The 12625-nt window shown below is 50.1% G+C and overlaps 1 protein-coding gene across 1 annotated transcript in view; it reads left to right on the forward strand.

Moving 5' to 3' along the window:
* The window catches only part of LOC119448019 (transmembrane protein KIAA1109 homolog), a 431927-nt gene that overhangs the window by 224048 nt on the left and 195254 nt on the right, over nt 1–12625 (forward strand). The window contains exon 18 of the mRNA XM_049665124.1: nt 9005–9237. Coding sequence (XP_049521081.1) covers nt 9005–9237 — 233 coding nt within the window. The remainder of the gene's footprint in view (nt 1–9004; nt 9238–12625) is intronic.

The following is a 12625-nucleotide window of genomic DNA, read 5'->3' on the forward strand; positions in this document are numbered from 1 at the left end:
CCCGATAGAGATCTCAGGACTCGTCTCTGGGCGCCTCTTGTCCAACCACAGACGGCCTTGTGGACGAGCATCCGCCGCGGCTGTGGGAGGCGAGTGCTGCCGTCGGGTACCTACTGGTAAAATTGGTACAAGTGCGCTCCCGGCCTGGTGCTCGGCCATTATGGGACCTCAACGCTTGGAAAGGGGCGCATCCCCACAACATCGAAGTGCCTGTCATTTTCCTTGAGTACAATTACTCCTAATGGAATAAGGAGCCATCCTGGTGACCTAGGGGCAAGAAAACACAGGGGGATCGTAGCACTGCTTGAGTCGAGACACGTGGACAGTTTCCTGGCCGTGACGATCATGGTCAGAAGACGGCTCTAACGGCTCGATGAGGTAGTTCAGTGGAGATGTTTGGTTAAGTACACGATATGGACCATGGCATTTGGAGACCAGGTTCGTTGAAAGGCCAGGAGTAGTGGACGGGACACGCAGCCAGACTAGCGAGCCAGGAGCATATCATCATCAGCAATGCATCGTGGTGTTGCTTCTGGTGCCACTGGTCTTGTGATGTGAATGAATGTGCAAGTTTGCGGCATTCTTCAACGTATGTAGCTGGTTGAAATAGGGTCGTGGACTGTGAGTCATCGGATCGGTAGAAAATAATAGTGTCCATGGTGTAAAAAGGTTCGCATCTATGAAGGAGAGAGAAAGGCAAGAATACAGTTATGGCGGTGTTGTAAGCGAACATAAGAAAAGGTAGCACTCGGTCCCAATTGGAGTGGTCTGACGAAACGTACATAGCGAGCATGTCACGTAGGGTGCGGTTAAAACGTTCTGTCGTCCCGTTTGTTTCTGGATGATAGGCACTCGTGGTGCGGTGAATGATGCGACATTTACGAAGCAATGCTGCGATGACGTCGGAGAGGAACACACGACCACGGTCACTCAGCAACTCTCAAGGAGCTCCATGACAAAGGATGAGATTGTGGAAAATGAAAGTGGCAACGGCTTTCGCTGTAGACAACGGAAGAGCTGAAGTTTGTAGGGATTGGAGGGAGGCACCAGTGCCATTGCGTGGGCTTCACCTGTTCTGTTGTCCCTCGCCAACCCCGTCCCCTCCTAACCGGTTCCCGCGGTGGCACTGCACTCGCAGTGGTTTGCGGTGAGGGTGGGGCGCTGACGTCACTATGCGGCCGTGTTTTTTGGCTGCTAGCGGCGGAGCGTGGCTCTCTTATTTTCGGGACCGCTGCAAGCTACCTACATGCTTTCCTCTCGTCCACCGACACCTTTGTGACTAGGACTTGAGCTCGCACACGGTGCCTTTGCCCGTCCGGTGAGCACGTACTTTGTGCTGATCTTTTCCGGACGCTAAGCCGACGAGCGGTGCCTGGTGCTCGCGCGAGGTCGTACCACGCCGAGCCACACTTGCCGAAAGCCTAAGCCGAAGGAGTTTGCCCGAGCTCTCGCGAGTTCCGCCATCTTGGTATCGTTTGAAAGCTCGTAAAGTTTCGCTGTTCCGCTTCTCAATTTGGCCGTCGTCGCCATCTTGTAACAAACGCACAAACACAAAAGAAGCGCGGGTCTGCGATAGGTAGTCACAGGGGCCTTCCGATGAAAGCGGGCCTCCGATTGGCTGCCGTGCTGAAAGGCGTTTCTCCATCGGTTGCTGCTGTGACAGGGGCAAGATGGCAACGGCAGTTGCCTGCTTCGTAAACCACGCCAGCGTCTTCACCTGACACACAGAATTCAGATTACTGAGAGCTCCCAGGTTAGTGATGGATCATCGCTCGTTGGAGAAGAAATTTTGGACGAAGCACTCTTCGGAATACGGAAGCGCAAGCCTCTTACGGCAAGAAAAATATGGCGATTAGCGGGAGAAGTGGAGGAGCACCCAACTGAACGTTCCGCGCTACCTTGCACCGTGGATTACGTCTTGCACCGTGTGACTCCGGCAGCGAAACAGTCAATCGCCCTGTGCCATCGGCACCGATAACACAGTCGACAGAAGACGCGCCAACGGAGGCTCCCGCGCCTCGGCGTACGGCTGCGCGAATCAGCCGAGATCGTATCTCGATAGACATAGCTCGCTGCGACTAGGCAAAATGGCGCAAACACAAAGAACGCGGCCCGAAGCACAGCAGCCACTCTGTCCGGCCGATGGCACGTGGAAAAGGAGGAAAAGCACAAAAGCCACAAAAGAGCCACCGCTTCAAACTCTTCGCGCCCAGTCGCGGCCTCCACGCTGTCCGGCACCGCGTCCGCGCCTCCGCACCAAAAGAGAAAGGGAGAAAGCGCATGCTTGCGCGCTGTTCTCTTTCACGGCCGTTGGTGGGGCAGCTTGTATTCGTATCAACCGACGCGGGTCGAAAATCGATTCGTAACAACCGTCCTCTAACACATTGCAAACTAACGGGGCTCGGCCGGGACCACAGAAAAATTCGTATCATCAGGAAATTCTTATTAGCCGTGATCATATCATCAAGATTCCACTGTAGCATAGCTGCCGGGACTTTTCCTAGTGGCGTGTCCCAGCTTGAGCCTGTGCTCTCGCAGCGACGTGCTATAGGCGCCTGTTGTATTTTTGCTCTGGTGCGGAACCCCTTTGGTTCCCCGCCACGCAGGCGTTTGTACAGTGCTGGTGCCGACGGATTCAATAAACGGTTTCCGTCAACTCGGGGCTTTACTGTGTTTTTGCGTGCGTCGCTCGGTAGCCCCTTGCGGCCCCTGAGCTCGTGTGCTCAGGGGCGACGGCACAGGGGCGACGGCTGACGCAGCCCCCCTGTGGCTCGCTAAGCTCGAACCCGTGGTGGTTGGTCTCCTGCGAGACACCAAGAACCCACAATTTTCGGCATACCGTGTGAGGTGATCGACAGCAACGATTATCCAATGGTTACCGTCGGATGTATTGGGAAGGGTACCGTAGATGTCGATGCCGACATGGTCAAACGGTCGGGCGGGGGGCATGGCAGAGGTAATAAGGTGCTGGCGGTGTCTTGAGGAGGAGTCTTGCGTCGCTGGCACATAGAACGTGACCAAACATACTGTCGAACAAAACAGTACATGCCACACCAGTAGTACCGAAGCCTAATATGAGAATGCGCCTTCAGGAAACCTGCGTGGCCTCATTGTGGGTTATCGTGGAAAGTGGAGCAGATTTCGGGGCGCAGTTGGCGGGGAATGACGAGGAGCCACTTACAGCCGCTGGGGGTGTGATTCCGGTGGTACAGCACGTCTTCGCGAGTGGTGAAGTTCTCAGCTTGCCGACGCAACGTCCGAGAAGTGGGAGCAGTAGTCCCACCAGACAGATAGTCTAGAATGGAAGTAACCCACGGGTACTTGCGCTGCTCAGATGGCATGTCAGAGATGGCGAGAGCGGTGGCATCGCAGGTAGTATTTGTGAAGCAGACAGGTTGGGGAGGCTCGGGCGAATGGGAGAGGGCGTCTGCGTCCGAATGTTTCCGACCAGAGTGATACACGACGCGGATTCTTGGAGGCGTAATGTCCATCGAGCAAGGCGACCACTTGGATCTTTCAGTGACGACAACCAGCACAGGGCATGGTGGTCGGTCAATACATCAAATGGGCACCCATACACTTAGGAACAAAATTTCTCTATTGCCCAAATAATGGCAAGACATTCTTTCTCAGTGACACAGTAGTTGCCTTCGGCTTTGTTAAGAGTTCGCCTTGCATAGGCAACGACGTACTCTTCAATCCCACCTTTCTGTTGAGCAGGAATAGCACCTAACCCGACACCGCTGGCGTCTGTGTGGATCTCATTGGGTGCAAAGGGGTCGAAGTGTCGCAGTATAGGAGGCGACGTAAAGAGACGGCGGAATTCATTGAAAGCGTCGTCGCAAGCAGGAGACCAAGCCGAAAGGTCATTACTGCCAGCGAGGAGCTTGGTCAAAGGGGTGATGTTTATAGTGAAATTGCGGATAAAGGGTTGGAAATAAGAACATAGGCCAAGAAAGCTGCGGAGCTCTTTCATGGTACTTGGTTTGGGAAATGCTGAAATGGCTGTAAGTTTGGCATGCTCAGGGAGAGTACCGACCTTCGAAACAACATGCCCTAGAATCGTAAGCTTTCGAGCGGCGAAGTGGCATTTATTCAAGTTCAGTTTCAGTCCTGCGGCTGAGAGGCATGCGAGCACTTGCTCGAGGCGGGTGAGATGGGATGCAATATCAGTGGAAAAGACCACAATGTCGTCTAAATAACAAAGGCAAATATTCAACTTGAGGCCTCGAAGGATAGTGTCCATCATGCGCTCGAAAGTAGCAGGCGCATTGCAGAGGCTTAAGGGCATGACTATGAACTCATACAGCCCATCGGGCATCACAAAAGCCGTTTTTTCGCAATCGGCCTCCGCCATCGGTACCTGCCAGTATCCTGAGCGCAGATCGAGGGAAGAGAAGAATTCTGCTCCCTGTAGGCAGTGCAGGGCATCGTCGATGCATAGTAGTAGGTAGACATCCTTGCGCATTATTCAATTAAGACGTCGATACGGTGGCTAGATGGGTAGGTGTGCCGACCGAGCGTAGTTCCCCACTTCTCCGCATCACGACACAGAAGTGGCGCTGCAGACACTATAATGGCTGAGCTGCGTGCAACGTCAGCTGCGCTGTGTAGACGAGCAGCTTGTTTGATAGTATCGCTGCCTCTGCTCTAGCTTTGAAGTACGCGTTATACAATGCCGTTTTGAGCAGTGCAAGCAAAGCCAGAATGGAGAATTTGTTACTGTTGTCTACTCAGAAGACACGATATGCTGAAGTCAATTTTCTAGCTGGGCGATTGGTCACATTTTTGGCATATAAACGCGGTGCTCCAGCCTATTGCAATAAATACGTAGATGCATTTTTTTTTCATGCATAAAACAATACTGCAGTGGTTTTATACGGTGTATGAAAACGGTGTTTTGCGTGATATTTAGTAAGTTCTAATGTTTCAGTTTTGAGAAATCCAGCTGTTGTGTTTATTGCTGCCTCAGTTACGGTATTTAAATTGTTATGAGACGAATTGTGTTGGTAAGTGCCCATATGGTTCACTGTTTGGTTGCCATAAAATAAAGCAATACGTCTTGGGTTAGATTCATGAATATATTTAAAATACAAGAAACGCTTTCTTAACTTGAGTCAGCAGACGCACCAACATAAATAGCCTAGCGCCAGCAAGGTCGCAACGTTGGTCCACCACATCATAACATTATTCACAGCACACGCCTCCGCTTCAAATGATTCCTCTTCTCCCTAGCTGTGGCTTTCGCGTGCCATGTTCTTGCAATTTGCCTTGACAAGAAAGTAAAGGAGTGTACCTAATTGAATAGTACTTCACAACATCTTTTGTGAGCTCTTTTTTGTGCAGCTCGCAGCCGTCAAATTCGAAGGATTCAGCTGCAGAAGGATGCAAAGTCGGCGATACTGTTCCGATCGTAACTCATTGAAACTGAAGCACAGCTTGAAGGCGTCTTCGAGCAGTGCTACCAGTTTCTTTAGTGCTTCAGAAGGGAGCAACAGCCCTGACTTACTCGTTCTGTTGAATTCAGTAATGTACCTGAGCAATCGTAGCATTTGGTTCTTTGCAGGAACTTCCTTGCTACATAGCCTACTATCTAGAATATAAGCCTAGAGTCACTTTTCTTTTCCCTGTAGCAGCGCAGCGGTGCTCGATGTCGCAGGCGCTGAGCACCTCATGTGCGGCTTGCAAATTTCCAATGTCGAGGAGCTCATCGACATACGCTTTTCGGTGTACGGCTTGCTCATTAACGTCGCCAATACTGAGCAAGCTACTGCATGAGCAGCCCGGGGCGAATATTTCCGCTGTCGGACAGCGGAACATTTCCGCTGTCTTTCTCACAAATTTAGAGCACGACTTGCAGTTCGGAGCGAAGCAGTAAGTCTCCAAGCTTGGTTAGAGTGACCTACCCTGGTGGTCTTCTTTGGTGGAGCAATGCCGCCGCTAATCTCGCGGGTCATTTTTCCGACCTGGAACATTCCACATCGCTTAAGAACTTGCAAACAGTGCGAGAGACGCGGAGCTCTTCACATTTGAAACTGACAGGAACAAACGACAGACAACTATTCCAATACGGGCTTTATTATTTTTTTTGCTTGCCGCCAGCCCCCTGTAGCAGAAGATGCGTGCTGCGGAACCGTTCTACTGACCGCAGCGCCAATTTTGCGTCATGACGCAGAGAAGCGGTGAACTACGCTCCAGACGCGCCGATCGGCACACCTACCCATCTAGCCACCGTAACGCCGATAATCCACACAGAACCTGATGTAGCCATCCTTTTTCTTCACCAGCACAAATGGAGAGGCTCAGGGACTGTTGGAGGGCTGGATTATTCCACGTTTCAGCATATCGTCTACCTGTTGATTGATGACACGGCTTTCTCCAGTCGACACACGGTATGGGCTCTGGTGCAATGGTGTTCCTTGACCAGTAGCGATGCGATGAACAACTGGTGACGTTCAACTTAAGGAAGACTGGTTGTGGTTGAAGGAAGCTCGAAAACGCTGCAGGTGTTGCACGATCTCCTTGCATTGCGCAGGTGTGAGGTCGGAATCGATGGCATTGAAGAATATGCAACAGTGCTGTAACAGTAATGTAAAATGGATGAAGTCAAGAGTATAACGGAAGCCCGTCTGGTCGGGATGATGCATACTTAAAAGGAAGAGATCGAGACACTGACCAAAAAAGGTTTAAAAAATATATTTAAAATACATTAATGTTTCGGCTACTCCACGGGAGCCTTGTTCACAATGAAGCATGCAGCAGAGCTTGCGCCCTTTTTATGTGCGGCTCAAGACATGACTGAGGCATTTGGCATACATGGACGGCAGATTTCCTTTGTTGCGATTAAGAGTGTGCGCCATGGTTTGGATGATTAAGGATTCAAGATAAAGACACGTAGAATGATTTCCTAGTTCCCTCGTGTCGACCACGCGAGATTTATCCCAGTTAATCGTATGTGACGTAGTTGCGCAATGTTCGGCTAGGGCATTCGATGCAACGTGTCGTTTTGGATGTCATTCCTGTGCTGTTGAAATCTTTTTTTGAAGTTGCCGGTTTCTCTGACGTAGACATCGACAGTCCGCACACGGAATGACGTACACCACACCTGGGAACTTGTCATTTTCCAAAGGGTCTCTTACACGCACGAGTTCGTGCCTGAGTTTCCGGGAGGTAACATGCGTAGCCTGCACGTCATATGAGCGCAGAACTCATGCAAGGGTCTCGTTTACGCCTGGGATCTAGGGTATCGCAGCCCGTTTTTCGGGGGGTCCAGGGTGGTTGGGTACTGCACGAGCCAGCTGGCGCTCTACTGAGTCAATGAAGTGCTCAGGGTAACCACAAGCCGTCAATTTACGCCGCACAAGTGCATTGTCCGCCATGCATGCAGTCTTCCGCTGCAGTGCACACATTTTTCGCCCGACGAAGAAGAGAACCGACAACAGACCAACGACAGAATGCGATTCAAATATAATCTCACTAACAGGGAGGGAGCAGTCTAGCTGACTGGAGCAGTATTTTTTATTTGGAGTGTTGCTACGCTGCGCTTCGTGTCGGCGCCCGGCACCGCGCCCGGGGCACAAACGCGAGCAGTATCCGCTTGTTTACACCACCACAGTTCACCGAGATCAAAAGCCGTCATGCCACACCACCACTACTGCAAGGATTTCCGCCACTAGAACAAACGCTACAACAATAAAGCGCGGCCGGCGTAGGCCAGACACCGCCAGACATTAAACGTGCCCTAAACGATTCTCTCCCTACGCACGTAGGAGCTGCGCGTTAAGCGGAAGTCACGTGACCCGACGTGCCACACCCCCACTGTACCTACTAGCAATTGTAAAGTCGCGGGGGAACTAGCAAGCGAGTGCAACATTAACTTACCGTGGCCCAGCAGATTTCAGAATCTTTGACAGGTGGCAAATCATCCCGAACCTAACAATGAAACGGCACTGATGGCACCTGCTCTTTACTGTCGGCGAAGGCTACGCATGGAGTGGTGATCGAGTCATGCAGTAGCGCACCCAGAATCTCTGCCATGGGGGTTTGACAGTTTGCCAATACCACCTAAACAGCACTAATTTCAATTTCTTCACGGTAAATTGTCAAAAAAATCGTCTGCACACAAGTTTACGAGTGTGCAGACGATTGCGCGTCTTACATCTCAGTAGCAGTACTCAAAGGCGCAAGGAAAGAAAAGGGTTAAACAAAAAAAGGGGGGGGGGGTTATCTTGGCCCAAGGGGGGGGTGGTTACAACCCCCGAAACCCCCCCGCGTCGGTGCACCACTGGAGTCATGTGATGCGTGGTCATTTCATCTGTTGTGCAAATTGGCCTTATGATAACCCACCTGCCGTAAGGTTGTGATAACCCTTCTGTATTTTGGAGAAAAATGAAAAACAAAACTTTCTATGCAATAAATAAAAGATTACCGCAAAACGTAAGTCCACTATTAAATTGAGAACCTCGTTGGTATTAAGTACAACAGAACATCACTAATTCATTAGTTTCAGCAGAAAAAAAAGCATTTGCTTCTATGCTATAGAAATTTTATTGATAAAAAGATATTTTCCTGAAATTCAAATACGTTTTAGAACTGAGCTGTAATCAGCGCTGGCATTTTAATATCTAATATTTGGATTGAGTTTATGAACCAGGGACCACACACTGCTTTCTCATGGCTTGCCCAGTGTACGCGCGCCCATGTGAATGTTCTATTGGTAGTAATTCGGCTAGCGTGTTTTAGTGTATGAAAGGTGCAATAAGTGCCCTTTTGACTGTTTGCACTACTGTGTTGTCGTTCCTTTGTCCCAAGAGCACGTATGAGACCACAGGAGACGCGAGCTATGCGGAGAAAACATCAGGTGACGCGCGAGAGTCGCGCATCCCCACCAGCCTCCATGTAATGTAGTTTGCAATTGCTTTTATATTTCATTTTTGGCTGCTCGAAAAGCTGCTCTGAAATGGCAAGGGCCAGTAGCATAACTGCCAGTGTGTTGCCCCTGCAGGCAGCATCCATCAAGGACAAGCTTGGTCTGGGCACTATGTCCCGTTTGCCTGCCGATACGCCCGAGGAAGAGGTCCGAATGGCCAACCACCTGGAGCATGCGACGCCGCCATCTTCTGGAGGAGGAGTTCCCGTCTCCCCAACCAAAGATGGTGGCGCACACACACGCACAGCCTCATTTGACATGTCGGACTTGCCAGCCACCCCAAGGCGGCCCATGTCGCTGGTCCACAGGTGGGCCTTGCATTCACCACTGGGTGTGTGGGGTGGCTCTTTTTAATGTGAAGCATGCTTTGTGAACTTAGGCGCTTTTAGTGTGTCTATTTATCTAGCCTCCTACAACGCGGTGCTAGGGGTGCCTAGCAACTTGAGCTGCTGAGCGCGTGTTTGAAATGTCGTCGCGGTTACTGCATTGTCATATTTCGAGCTTTGTCATCCGACTCTCGCCTCTGATTCTCGCGTACTACCTGCGCTCGAGCCAGGTGGCACGCCAGGGAACATTCGGACATCTTGGCTATGGAACACTGGGTGGTGGTTGCCACCGTACAAACAACAATTCACAAGCAAGTTTCCCATAAGGGCTGATTTCCGATCGCTGGACAGCAACGTGCCACTTTCTTGTTCCTCCTCACGCTTGCGCCGGACTTTCACGACCCTTTTCGTATTTACCAGGCCATTTAATCAAGCATCGAGGCCTGCTTTTATGTGCTGCACATGGAGTCTTGAGTACAACAACGCAGTGCCGAACTCCAGCATGGCATCATCATTACAGCGACTTGGATCGATGACCTCGGATTTTGACGCTAACAAAGAAGCTCTTAGAGAGCTGAACCTTTGTCTAAAAGTGCATCAAATCAAACTTTCATTTCCTCAGGAGTTTACTTACGCAGCTAGAGGATGGTGTACTACTATGCTACATTTAAACCTCAACATAACGAAGTCGGTAAAATCAGCAACTTGCTTCCTTATATTAAAATTTCGTTATAATAAACTTCTACCCTTTATGCAAATAAGTACAGTTGCCGATGGATTTTTTCTTAACTGGAAGGAGCCAGAAAATTTTCCGAATTGTCGGACAGTCGGAAAAAACAAATTTAAATGAGAAAAAAAAAATATAGTCTGCAACGAAAGATAGTTCCCTGCTGTGTTGACTGTATTGTTGCAGGAAGAAAGCAGGCCCACGAGTGAAAAATAATGTATATTTACAACTGATGTATATAGCGTTCAGGCAACGGTGTGGGGATTTAGGGAGGCACTGGCGCCATTGCGCGGGCTTCACCTGTTCTGCCGTCCCTTGTCAACTCCGCCCGCTCCCAACCGGTTCTAGCGGTGGTGTTCCACACGCGGTGATTTGCGGTGAGGGCGGGGCACTGACGTCACTACGCGGCCGCATCGGCTGCTAGTTGCCGAGCGTGGCTCTCTTATCGCCGGGACCTGGCGCAGGGTACGTATACGCTTTCCTCTCGTTCGCCGACACCTTTGTGACTTGGACTTGAGCTAGCGCTCGATGCCTTTGCCTATGCGGGGAGCGCGTACTTTGTGCTGATCCTTTCCCAACGCTAAGCCGACTAACGGTGCCTAGTGCTCGCGCGAGGTCGTACACACGCCGAGCCGCACTTGCCGAAAGCCAAAGCCGAAGGAGATTGCCCGAGCTCTCGCGAGTTGACCCATTGGTTATCGCCAGAGCAACTAGCATAGCCGCCGGGAGTTTTCCTAGCGTCGTGTCCCAGCTTGAGCCTGTGCTCTTGCCGTGACGTGCTATAGGCGCCAATTAGTGTATTTTCGCCCTTGGTGTGAAACCTCTTTGGTTCCCCGCCGCGCAGGCGTTTGTGCAGTGCTGGTGCCGACGGATCCAATAAACGGTTTCCGTTAACTCAGGGCATTACTGTGTGTTTGCGTGCGTCGCTTGGTAACCCCTTGCGGCCTGAGCTCGCTCGCAGCAGTGCTGGAGGCGACGGCTGACGCGGCCCAGCGGCTCGCTAAGCTCGAACCCGCAGTGGTTGGTCTACTGTGAGACACTAAGAACCCACAACAGCGAGAGACTTCATCTTCTTCGGCTATTTTTTATTCTGTCTACGTGGACGATATACAAATGGGCTTCAAGTCCTGTAACCTGGCCGTGTGCGAGAGACAGGTACAGCAGGGGTTGAACAAAGTGTCTAAGTGGGCAGACGAAAACGGGTTAAAAGTTAACCCCCACAAAAGTTCTTGTGTTCTTTTCACAAGAAAGGGAGGCCTGATCCCAGATCCTTGTGTAGAACTGTGTGGACAGCAAATACCTGTGAACAAAGACCACAAGTTTTTAGGCATCATACTTGACTCTAAGCTAACTTTCATTCCGCACATCAAATATCTCAAAACCAAATGCCTAAAAACAATGAACCTAATGAAGATTATATCTCACACAACATGGGGCAGCGACAGGAAGTGTCTATTGAACCTTTATAAGAGTCTGATTCGTTCACGACTAGATTACGGGGCTGTAGTATATCACTCTGCCGCCCCAAGCGCACTAAAGATGCTAGATCCCGTTCACCATCTAGGTATCCGCCTCGCCACCGGTGCTTTCAGAACAAGCCCTATTGAAAGCTTATATGTAGAATCGAATGAATGGTCACTCCATCTGCAGAGATCATACACCAGTTTCACATATTTCCTCAAAGTACACTCTAATCACGAACATCCGTGTTTTAAGACCATTAATGATTTGACTTGTGCTACACTTTTTCATAATCGACCCTCTGTGAGACAGCCTTTTTCACTGCATGTGAGGGAGCTTAGCGTTGAAATGGATGTCCCACTCCTCGAACATTGCATAATGCCTCCAGCTAAACTGCCACCTCCTTGGGAGTGGCAGCCGATGCAGTGCGATATATCTTTTGTAAAAGTTACAAAGTACGCAGCAGACATCGAAATTCAAATGCATTTCCATGAACTCCAATCCAAGTATTCGTGTACTGAATTCTACACCAACGCATCAAAGTCGAACGCTGGCGTATCTTACGCGGCAATTGGCCCCTCTTTCTCTGAATCGGACGTATTGAACCCTTATACAAGCATCTTTACTGCAGAAGCCTATGCAGTGCTGTCTGCGGTTAAACACATTAAGAAATTAAAACAACAGACTGCAATAATATTCACGGACTCCTTAAGTGTCGTAAAGGCACTAATGTCTATAAGAATACACAAAAATCCTGTTTTTATCGAGCTTTACACATACCTGTGCAATATTTATTCATCTGGTAGACATGTGACAATATGCTGGGTTCCTGGCCATAGAGGCATTGAGGGTAATGAACTGGCAGACAAAGTGGCCACATCAATTACATCTCAACCTATTAATCTTACCGCTGCTATTCCTGCCACAGATCTCAAGCCTTTTTTGCGAACGAAACTGCGAAACCACTGGCAACGCTTGTGGGACGCCGAAACAAATAATAAGCTCCACTTTATTAAACCACAGTTAGGTTTCTAGCCCTGTGCTACAAAAACACGAAGAACTGATGTCCTATTCTGTCGTCTCAGAATAGGACACACATATGGTACTCACAATTTTCTGTTGACTGGTAACGAGCCTCCAACATGTGGTCGATGTGGTGAGAGGCTGACCGTCCTTCATGTC

The sequence above is a fragment of the Dermacentor silvarum genome, chromosome 4, assembly GCF_013339745.2.
Source record: "Dermacentor silvarum isolate Dsil-2018 chromosome 4, BIME_Dsil_1.4, whole genome shotgun sequence".
NCBI lineage: Eukaryota > Metazoa > Arthropoda > Arachnida > Ixodida > Ixodidae > Dermacentor > Dermacentor silvarum.